The sequence below is a fragment of the Streptopelia decaocto genome (genome assembly GCF_964273445.1).
Source record: "Streptopelia decaocto genome assembly, chromosome: 6".
NCBI lineage: Eukaryota > Metazoa > Chordata > Aves > Columbiformes > Columbidae > Streptopelia > Streptopelia decaocto.
The window spans coordinates 28,976,539-28,987,685 of record NC_138660.1 but is presented as its reverse complement, the minus strand read 5'-3'; the positions used below and the strand labels follow the sequence as shown (position 1 = coordinate 28,987,685).

Below are 11,147 nucleotides of genomic sequence, written 5' to 3'. Positions count from 1 at the left end.
GCTGGCGAGGCCGCCCCGCTCCAGGGACTGGCGCAGCCACCGCGCCGTCCTGAGCAGGGAGGCAGCAGCCAGTTCTCCAGCCTCTGCAGGGATGGGAACAAGAGCGGGGGCCTGGCCCTGCACCCCCACCCAGAGGGAGGGCAGAGCCCTGGGGCTGACGGGCTCTCCCCACCCGCCTCCTGCTTAGCAAGGTACCAGCACCATTCCTGCACTCCCCAACACAAGCCCTGGCTCCGGAGGCACGAGGCACCTGCTGAAGTCTCTGGGCAGAAGCTCAGACTCACCTATGTGTCGGAAAGCGCCAGCTTCTTGGCCGGTGGTGGTGACATGGTGCTGCTGGGCTGCGGAGCAGCTCTGGCCGACAAGAAGGCTTTCAGCTTTGCCAGCACCAGGCTGGCAGAAGCCCTGCCACGAGGGTCCCTTCCCGGTTTCCCGGTGTTCTCCCCGCTGCCCCACGGCTCCTGGCCGGGGATGGGCTCCGGCAGCCTGGGGGAGGCGGGCAGGGGCCCGGGCTCCCAGCAGCGCTTCCGGGGAACCTGCGCTTTGGCCCCACTGGTGTGACTGAGGCCGTAAAAGCCTGGAGCCGCTCTGGGCGCGGGTGGCGGCTGCGAGAAGCGCGGCTTCTTGGGCCTCGGGGCTGCGTCACTGGGAAACGCTGCAGCCACATGTGTGGCTTTCCGGGCCAGCTTGGGTGACGGTGACCCAGAAGGCAGCTTGACACGGCCAGGCAGGCTGGAGGCAGCTTTGGAAACGGGACCCTCTGAGCTCTTCCCGGGGCTGGGGATCCTGGGGAAGGCAGAGCAGGGCACGTGTTAACTGCCAGTGTCTGAGTGACAACAAGGGGCTGGAGCTCTCCCTGCCACCCTCCCCCGAGCCAGCACAGGCACGTGGGCACTGGGGCTGCCTGGGCCAAGCTCCTTCCCACACCCAGGCACGTGTCCCCAGCCCCGTCCCACGTGCTGAGCAGGGGCAGAGGGGCCGGGGACACAGGGCATGCTCACCTGAGGTAGAACAGCACATACGCCTGCTGGTTAAGGACCACCTTGATGTTACTGGGGCGGACCACGCTGTCATTCATTTGGTACCACTGCCCGTCGCTGGCCTGCGGAGGGAGAGAGAACGGGGTCGGGCTGTGTCCAGGGACGCTCCTGGCCTGACGAGCAGCAGGAACAGCGCCCGTCGGCAGAGCTCCGCTCCCCAAAATCCCCAGTTGGCCCTGGACAGGTGAGGGTTCTCTGTGAGAGCAGAACTCCACGCTTCCTGTGACGGAGCACAGCCCGTACCCCGCAGTGCTCCGCACCACGCACGTCTGCTGAGCACCCTCCTGTCTGCACATTACACGGACCCCCGAGCGCCCGCCGGCCCCCAGCACAGAGAGGTGCCCAGAGAGCGCCCTGGGCTCACCTTCACGTAGCAGTAGTAGTGTCCTGCGTGGCTGCTGTACCCCGAGTGCACCAGCACCGCGTAGAGCCCGTACATGACCGGATCCCCGCTGGTCTGGGACATGTACGGGCGGATGTTCAGGAGCTCAGGGTAGCCCACGTCCTGCGGAGAGAGGATGTCACAGGAGCCTGCACAGCAGATGGCAAGAGCAGCTCAGCTGTCCTGCGAGTCCCGTCTCACGAGGGAGGGGGAACCCGCTCTCCACGGTGAGGAAGACGCCGGGATGAGCCAAACTCCCGCGGCAGCGCACAGCTGGGGAAGGGCTGCAGGACTGCGGCAGAGCTCGCACCGCGCACAGAACCACCTCCCACCTGCTCGGGGCAGCAGGGCCTCGGGACAGGACACAGCCCCGCTCTGGATGGCCGAGCACCCACCTTTGTGATCTTGCCTCCAGTGAAGTCGGCAAAACGCTTCAGAGCAAGTGTGAGAACCCTGGGGGCTCGGTGGATGGTGAAGCGTTTGGTTGCCGACACTTTGTTCTTGCATCTGCACAGGGAGAGCTTGAGCTGTTCACACTGTTCCACCACCCAGGTGCTTGCCAGCCCTGGCCAAGCCGCAAACCCCACGGAAATGACCCTGCTGAGAGCGGGTACCGCTCCAGGGCGCCTGCTCACGGCCAGGTCTGCTGGCTCAGGTCCCCGTCTCAAGAGGGGGGAGATGAGGAGTGACAGGCTTCATCGCCGGCTTCACAGCCACGTACCTCACGGTTTAGCGGTGGAGCAGGTGGAGAAGCCCTCCTGTACTGCAGCTGCCCTCCTGCTTCCCACCAGCACACCCGCGGCCCTTCCCGCCCCAGCCCGCACACTCACTTGTCACACCGGTAGGCGTTCTCTCCGCCCAGCAGGTCTGGCTTCACAAACAGCTCCAGTGCCTGCTCTACGTTTGCGGCTTGCTGCCAGGACAGAGGAGAGGTCAGGGCCAGGCACAGGAGCCAGCGCAACAACAGAAGCTGATCCCCTCTTGCCTGCACCGTGCCTGACGCTGGCAGGTTAAACAGCCTCGAGCAGCAGCGGTGCAGCTGCAGGAACATCCCTGCAGAGCAGAGCTCCCCCCACCTGACCCTGCCCCGGTACCGTGATCTCCACCGGCAGGTCCAGACAGGGGTCAAAGGTGTCCGAGACTGCTTTGCACATCAAGCACCTCACTGCAAGAAAAGAGCAGTGAGCACCCCCAGCACAGCACGGCACCACCGCCCCAGCACAGCGCAGGCAGCTGCCGTGTTCCCCCTCTGCGCGTTTGGGCTCTGGGATGGCAGCACCAGCATTCGCAGCCTGTACGTGCTGGGACAACAAGTGTTGCTGGACAGCTGGCAACGTGGGTTCCTTTGCTGGTGGCAATGAGCTGGGGACCCACAGCTTCAGCTTCGTGACCCACAGATACCAAAAGACTGACCAGCTGCAGCTCTGCATAACTGGCACATGCTTAGTGACTTTCCCAAGTCACTGCAAGGCTCTCGGGAAACAGCAGCCCTGAGAGTCACAGGCCCAGGCCCTGGCAGCCAGCACTCACCACGGGACCGCAGGGAACCGCCAAAGATCTGGTGGATCAGGGTGGTGCCTTGGGTCTGGCGATCCAACCTAGAGACGGCAGCTCGGGTCACACAGCGCCCGCCCCAAGAGCCACCCCCACGGGCCAGCGCTGTGTGCTCAGGATCCAAACCCAGCCCAGTCACAGGATTTGGGGACAGAACCGCAGCTGTGGTGGGGTGGAGGCATCAGGAGAAGGCAGAGAGCAGCCCAGCAGACGAGGGGACCAGCAGACAAGGGCAGTGACGGCCACCAGAGGCCCCACGTACTCGGTGCAGTCGGGCAGGCAGGCCTTCTGCATGGCATCGACGGTGAAACGGAGGAACTCGTGCGCGTCCTCTTGCCTGCCCCAGCGGATGTGCGGGGCGATCTCTGCAGGAGAGGGAGGGATCAGGCGCAGCTCGCGCTGCAGCAGGGGCAGGTCCTCCCGCCCTCCCTCGGGCAGGGACTGCGGGGTGTGAGCTCCCTCGGCCCAAACCAGACGTCAGACTCATGTCGGCCGTGGGGGAAGCCCCACAAGGCCCAGGAAGGCCCTGGCAGGCTCAGTGAGTCGTCTCAGAAGAACCTCTGCCAAGACCTGCCCTGATCTCAAAGGTTCTGCTCCTGCAATAGTCTCTGCCCTCCTGCACGGCTACCGGAGGGGACGCGAGGGCAGCCATCCTTACTCTTGAGGTCTCGGACAAAGGACACTGGCTTTATCACGCTGCCGCTGTTCGCGAACGCCTGCGTGACATGGTTCTGCATGACGCACATCATGCAGAAGCCGCTTTGGTGACCTGGAGTGGGAGAGGAGAAGACAGGACGTTGAGGACAAACCCATCTTAGTCCTGGCTGTGTGCAGCACAGACAGAGCCGCTCAGCCGCAGGATGCAGAGCTCGGGAACACTGCTACGGCCAGGAGAAGTGGATGCTCCCGTATGCAGGAATGTCCTCTCCACGCAGAAACGGGCGGGCGGGAGCAGAGAAGGCACATCCCGGCAGGCGCACAGCCCTGGCAGAGCCGTGCACAGGGTGCTGAGCGCAGCCCCGGGACAGGCGGGCGCTCCCCTCCCCACTCACAGGCGCGGCTGTGCTCCTTGGACAGCAGGTAGTTGGCGAGTGGTGGCGTGTACGTGAGGCACTGCAGGGTGGCGTTGAGGAAGCAGGTGTTTCGCAGGTTGAGCAGCCCGGCGCCGATGCGCTGGACACGCTGCCACTGCATGGCCAGGCGCCCCGCAGGGAACAGCCCCTTCTGGGGCGCAGGGACGCCGTCCCCATGGCGCCCCAGGGTCCGGTCGCTGCCTGCGGGGAGAGAGGCGGATGAGCCGCCGGCTGCGCAGCGCAGGGAGAGCCCCTGGCCCTCTGCACCCACCCTGCTTGCCCGGCTGTCCCTGCTCAGCGCCGCGGGGGTGCTCGGCGGGCTCGGTGCGGGGGCTGAGCAGCAGGTACTTGGCCCGCAGCAGCTCCGGCTGGCCGGAGAAGCCGTGGCTGGCGGGCTGGAACTCGATCTTGTGCAGCAGCACCTTCTTGGCCGAGGTGCTCAGCAGCCGGCCCAGCGCCCCGGCCTCGCCCGCGTCCCGCCGCGCGTTCAGCAGCTCCCTCGGCTTCGCCGTGCCCGCCATGGCGTGTCACCGCACGTGCCACCGCCTCAAGGTCGCGCCGCTCTCTCGTCTCTCCCTCTCCACCACCACACGCGCTTCCCGCGCCTCCTCCTCAAGTCCCGCCCTTCGCTGCGGTTCTCGCGCTCGGCTCGGCCCACTGACTCCTCCCCTCGGCTTCGCCGTCCGCTCCGCTCCGCGTCCAGAACAGGACTGAGCTGCGCCCGCGCGTCCCGGCAACGCCAACGGCGGAGCCTGCGGGGGTTGGTTGTGATGCCATCACGCTCTGGACACGCCCCAGAATCCCTAAATGGTCACACACTGTAGTTTCAGTGCAGGGGAACCTGGGCACAGTGGTGGATTTGGCCAGCAAAAGCCTCTGCAAGTCTTACAAGGCCAAGACGCAAGGTGTGCGCTGGGGGCAGAGCAAACCTGGTGTCCTGGGACAGGCTGGGATGGGACCGGCTGAGCAGTCCTGGGGAGAAGGGCGTGGGACTTATGGTGGGTTTTTGTATATTTACTAGTAGTATATTAGTATTTCGTTATTTTATTAAACTGTGTTTCTCTCAGTCCAAATTTCTCCCTTCACTTTCGATTCTCTCCCCTGTTGGGAGGGGAAGGGGTAGGGGGTGAGTGATCAGCTGCCGTGGTTGTGTTGCCAGCTCGGGTTAAACCACGACACGGTTGAAGGTCCAGAGGAACATCTGTCGTGGTGGGTCAGGGGCACATGAGCTTTGTGGAGCAGCTCAGTCAGTTGGGCCTCTTCAGTGCTGAAGGGGGCACAGGGCACTGGAAAAGCAGCGACTCCTGCCTGGGGAGATGATGGGGGAGGCAAACCCTCCTGCAGTGGCGGCTGGTGGGACAGAGGCAGCAGCCACCAACACCCTCCAGGGAGCTTTGAACGGAGCATCAGGAAAAACTGAGCAGTGGGTGGTGCTGCCCTGCAGCAGGACACCCGGGGACTCTCGGAAACAGGTGTAGCTGAGGGTCTCTGCAGCAGAAGCCCATGGGACTAGTCAGGGTGACATCATCCTGTGCTTAGGAGGTCTCCAGTCCCACCTTGATCCACCTTGATGTTTCCTGGCCGGTGTCATTACCCCTGTGGTGCTTTAGGCTGTGAAGAGAATCAAAACGAGGTGACTTTCATTTTCCGTGCTGGAATGCAGGGTGGGAGATCAGAGCTGCCGGGATCCTGCTGCACAGTCCGGCCTCAGAGATTCTGTCCGGGCACTCCAGGGCTCAGGAGCAGCGGGTGCCAGTCACAGCACCACGTTCTCATTTTGCCTTCCTTTGTGCCTTTTCAGAAACCTTGGGGTCCTTTGGCTAAAAGAGAAACCACCACCGTATTCTACCCCTCAGCCTCCTACCAAAACCAGGGAGAAAATATATTGATCAGGCATCACCAAAAGGCAATTCTGTCTAAGAGTTGTAATCTTTAAATATCATTTAAATATAATTTAAACAAAGGAATAGCCCTGAGAGCAAAACTGCCCCTTTAAGAACCTCATGCCAGAGGCTAACTACAGAAGAATTACACCTGCTTTGACAAGGAAGGACATGAAAAAGCTTCAGTTTTTCTCCTAAGAACAAGGAGTTCCCTTGCAGCACGGTCCTTTTTCTGCTAGTAGTGACAGTGGCACGAATTCCAAACCACGCTTGAGAGCCGCTTTATTTTTCCTTGTGTCCAAAGCCCATCCCGCTCATCCCTGGGAAGGACTCCTGCCAATCTCTGCAAAGCACATCTCTCCAGCCTTGTGTCATCCACAGGTTTCTGTTCAGCCCAGGACACTTCTCCCCGTCCCTTCAGCACACGGCCAGCTCTCAGGTTTGCAGCTGCATGGAGTCAGGCCGCTCCCCTCAAAGTCTTCCCTGCTAAAGTCTTCTCTACGTGCTGATTCCAACTATATGGCCTCATATGATGTACGGCTCCACGCTCCTTCTGCAGAGCTCCATGGACGGGGCAGTCTTCCTCTGTCTTTCATGGTTATTCACCTTCGCTTGTTTTGTTTTCTTGTTGTTTGGTTTATTTGTTCTGTGGGGACCTCTGGAGCTCCTCCGGCCAGGGTCACCACTACCCCCCCAGCTCTCCCCAGGGCCAGGAGGGAGGCAGGGGTGCCGGGATCAGCCCAAGGGTGCTGGCCACCAATGTCCAATGTGCTCCTGAAGTCTCTCTCTGCTCTGCTGTCACGGAGGCACCCCGAGGTTAGTTTAAGGGACAATAGGGTCCAAAACAACTTTTATTAAACCGGGGAGAAACAGGGTTTTAGCACTCCAAAAGTGACTTAAATAAAGGTTCGGGTATCAGTTGAGGAAAATTATTAAGGGGCAGCAACTAATACAACAGGCGGTCCACAGAGTGCATGCACGTGTCTTCACCAAAACAATGCCGGAGCCGGCCCTGAGTCCCGGAGAAGCACACACTTGCCTGAACACGGTGTGGGATTATTTTTAAAGAGATACACGTACTCGTAGTGAGTACGGGAAGTGTACACTCGCGATTCTGTGAGGGTAAATTTATAATACACTCGCAATCCTGCGAGGGTTAATTTACTTACACGTGGAAATGTGCACGGAATATTACACGTGCTTATGTGGAAGCACGGGAGGAAAATACACTCGCGATTGTGCGAGGAAATAATTTATACACGTGCTCGTATTGAGAACGGAAAGCTACGCGTGCAAATGTGCACGGAAAGTACACGTGCTTGTATTAAGCACGGAAAGTATGCGTGCAAATGTGCACGGAAAGTTACACGTGCATATGTGCACGGAAGGAAAATACACCCGCGATTCTGCGAGGATTAATTTTACACGTGCTAATATTGAGCACGGAAAGTTACACGTGCATATGTGCACGGAAAGTATAAATATACTCGCAATTCTGCGAGAAGTTTTACTCACACCCGTGGCGGTGAGGCAAGCGGAGTCTCCATCCCGGGGCGGCTCTCGGCGGCAGCATCTTGATCGTGCTCCGAGAGACCCGTGACGATGGGCGGAGTCTCGACGAGAATCCCGTTTTTATATTGGCTGATCAGATCTGACTGTGGGCATTCTAGAAGCTTCTCTGCACCCCCACCCTGGCTGTGGGTGCCCCTGAAGCCTCCAAACATCCCCCACACTGGCCGCAGGCGCCCAGCGCCTCCCTGGCGCCTCGGCACTCCCTTCTCCTAATGGCCCTTGCCAGGGGCTCTGGGGCCAAACAAAAGAAGCTGTTGGCCTCAAGTAGCAGAGAGAGAGGGAGATGTGCCTACTCCTTCCATACTGAAGGAGGGAGGGGAGAGAGGGGGGTTTGCATTCTGCCACATCTGCCCACACTGACCCTCACCTGCGCAGGGAGCAGAGCCCTGCCGGCCTGGGGCAGGAGTTGGGGTGTTTCCTCCTTCCTGCCAGCCCCCACAGACACCCCACTGTCCTCACTGACCCTCGTAGACGACCTGGAGCTTCTCCTGGCACACGTCTGCCTGCTGGCGCCCGATGAGCCCCAGGCACACACAGCCCGTCACGCAGCCCTCTAGCCTGCCTGCCCAGAGACCCAGCTTCCTGCCACCAGCCCCACGGGCCTGGCCACACACCTTCCTGCCCCTGGGCAAGGCTGAGCCAGGGCGGTGCCCCGAATGGGGAGACCAAGAAGGCTGCGAGAGACCCAGCAAAGCTCCCACGGGGAGCCCATGTGCGAGCCCGGGTGCAAAAGGGCAGCAGGGATCCCCGTGGGCCCCACATGGGGCAGGCAGGGCTCTGCAGCTGCCCGGCAGATTTGGCAGCTGCCGTGGGGCAGGGGGGGTCCCTCGGCAGGGCTGTGGCTCACCCAGGAACACGACGGCCGCCTCACACAAGGGCTCCTGCGGGCTCTGCAGGTTCGGCAGGCTCTGGCGCAGGTAGTCCTGCACTCTGCTGCTGTGCTCCCTGAGCTGGTGAGAGCACCAGGGGACAGGGCTGGCGCAAAGCCTCCCCCGACGCCCAGGACTGGCCTCGCCTGCCTTCCCCTGCCCAGACACCCATGGTGCCCAGCACGCAGCTGGTGCCGCAGTCTGGAGGAGCCGGGGGCTGGGTGTCAGAGTCCATGAGCAGCCGTCCTGAGTGCCACCGCGCCAGCTTTATTTACCCGGAGCCATCCTGCTCCTTCGTTGGCAGCTTGCTGGATCTGCACTCTTTGCAGAAAGACACGTAAACAGCTCCTTCTTCTGCTTCTTCACCCCCATCCTGAATTGTGCTCTGCCAGGAAATGGGAGAGACAAAAAAGTAAGGGAGAAAGAAACAGGGTCCCTGCACAAGCACCAGCTGCAGACACCAGCAACCTAAGTTGCCTCTTTTTAGCTGCCTTGACTTACCTGGGGTTTTTTTGGACTTCAAATGAAAGCAGAGAGGAGCTGAGTGCACAAGTTACTGTACGCGCCAATGAAAGAGGTAAGAACTGAACCAGAGAGTCCAGATCTCCTGAACCCACCACTGACAGCCGCTGCATGAACCTTTTAATACACAAGGGTTAGCACCAGTTCTCTCAGGAGCTCTGCTGGTGCAGAGACTGTTGGAACTTGCAGCTGTGAACAGGAGGGAGCACATGAAAGCAAGAACATCACTTTGAGCTACAAAACCAAGAATGAGCTGTGTTGTCACAGGTGATCTGATCTGATCTGATCTGCTGGGCTGTGCATTTAGGTTTTCTGTGTAATACTCAAGTGATCTAGAATATGCTGAGGCAGATACAGGCTTTAATAATCTGACTAAAATGTGTTGTCTTCTTCTTTCTTCTCTTCATTGGGTTAAAAGGGAAATAATTGAAATGTTGCAAGAATTCAGCTTATCCATGGATCTCTTGTTTTTCTTTCATGCTACCTTCATTCTACCTGATTTCACCAAATCCTACAAGGATTTTATGGCCATCTTACAGCCCGGCAACAGTGCCAAGTGGGCACCATTAAACCAGACTCCTCCTTCACAGCTTTCTTTTCAGCACTGTTTGGATTTGCAGGGAGGAGCAAAGAAAAAGAGAATTATAAACAATGAGGTAACAATTAACTTTAGAAATACATATACTGGTCCCCCTGCAACCACATAATGTTTGGTCATCACACACACCGCTTGAAAAATTAAAATTTCAGGGCTTTTAACTACCACAGCCTTAAGCACAGCAATAGCTAAATTAGAAAGGATTTCTTTCGAGGGCACTGCAACAAAATCCTGGTTTGGGGAGGCTGGGCTTGGGTTCTTTATGAGCTGTTTGTTTTTACCTCCTCCATCTCTAAAATATCCCCTCGTCACACAGAACGGTCCGTACACCAGTGACTTGCCTCTTGAACGCTCTGTGGAGTCTCCACGTCCTCCTCTGTTGGTTCCTCAGACTCTCCTGAAGGCCGTGCAGAGACTCCACATCTTTCTCGCGCGTCTTCCTCCTGGGTGTCCTCCTCCTTCGTCTCCTCCAGCATCTCCAAAGACACAGGTTCTGAAAGGAGAAATTCCGAGCCTGTTTGAAAAGAACAGAAAGGCGGTTTTGAAAAGCAGATAGCACGACATTTACTTTTCATGTCCTTTCTCTCTCTCTCTCCCTTGTGAAACACCACAATTGAATAAGATCAGCACACAGACAGGAAGATGCTCAGTCACGTTCATTAGACGCAGCGCCAGCCACTCTCAGCCCAGGGCACGGTTACCTGCAGCCAAGGCCCCTTCCAGCTCCCCTCGGTCGCTGCTTTCTCTATCGCAGTCAGTGCCGCTGTTCAGTGGCCTGAGCCGGTAACCCAGACAGCGCATCTTCCTCTGCCTCGCCTGCCCTGCGTGTGTCAGTGCGGTGCCGAGCCTTCCTCCACCAGGACACCCCCAGATTGAGAAAACGGGTACTGAACATGTTTCTGGAAGTCACCTGTTTTTCTAGGGGAGGCAAAAATGCTTTTCCCAGCAGAAGTCAGCTCCAGCCCTTCTCCCTTTATGCTGTTATGACTCTTGTCTTCCACCCTGTGCAAACTCTGAGCTTTCCAAAGCCCAGATTCCCACCCTCCAGCTCAGTCAAAACGCAGCATTAAGACTTGCTTTTGCATTCAGTTATTTCGTGTTCACTCTTAAGATCTCTCAGAATCTTCTCTCTCTTCTGAGTCTCCTTATTTCCATCTTTTAGAAGCTTCTCACCTCTGCTGAGGCTGCTTCTCGCAGATCAACACCTGCCAGAAGCTCCCAATGGTAAAGTTCACTGCGAGCCTTTTTCTTTCATATGCTACCAATATACACCCGGTAACCATTTCAATCTGACCCACCCAGCTTTGAGATGCACCTTCGTTTTGATGCCAAAAATGCATCTGCAGTTCACAACAGTGACACAAGGATCCTGTGGGACACAGGAAACGTTTCCATTACTAACAAAAAAAGTGCCAATGATTTACAGCCTGCAAGTGATGCGTATCACTAGTGATGTGTAAATACTTGCTCTTGCTGAGATTCACCTTCATACTTGGCCCTCCCTCCTTCCCGTGGTTCACTCTACCCATGCTCTTTTTTTTTGCTTTCATTACATTCTTTGAGACAGACTTCTACCCATTTTCAAAAATACCAGGACAAGACAACAGAAACCCTGGCTGTGACCTTTAGGCACTATTACAATGCAAAGATAGAC

The 11,147-nt window shown here is 58.1% G+C and overlaps 1 protein-coding gene across 1 annotated transcript; it reads right to left on the bottom strand.

The window, feature by feature from the left end:
- Positions 1-284: 284 nt before the first annotated feature.
- On the bottom strand, positions 285-4,570 carry LOC309441325 (ubiquitin carboxyl-terminal hydrolase 36-like; the record flags this gene model as incomplete). The annotated part of the gene is made up of 11 exons (XM_082055959.1): positions 285-786; positions 1,002-1,102; positions 1,405-1,545; positions 1,818-1,929; positions 2,253-2,335; positions 2,517-2,587; positions 2,953-3,020; positions 3,239-3,341; positions 3,635-3,745; positions 4,029-4,250; positions 4,321-4,570. The coding sequence occupies 11 exons, from the start codon at positions 4,568-4,570 to the stop codon at positions 285-287; spliced, it is 1,764 nt and encodes a 587-aa protein (XP_081912085.1).
- Positions 4,571-11,147: the final 6,577 nt, after the last annotated feature.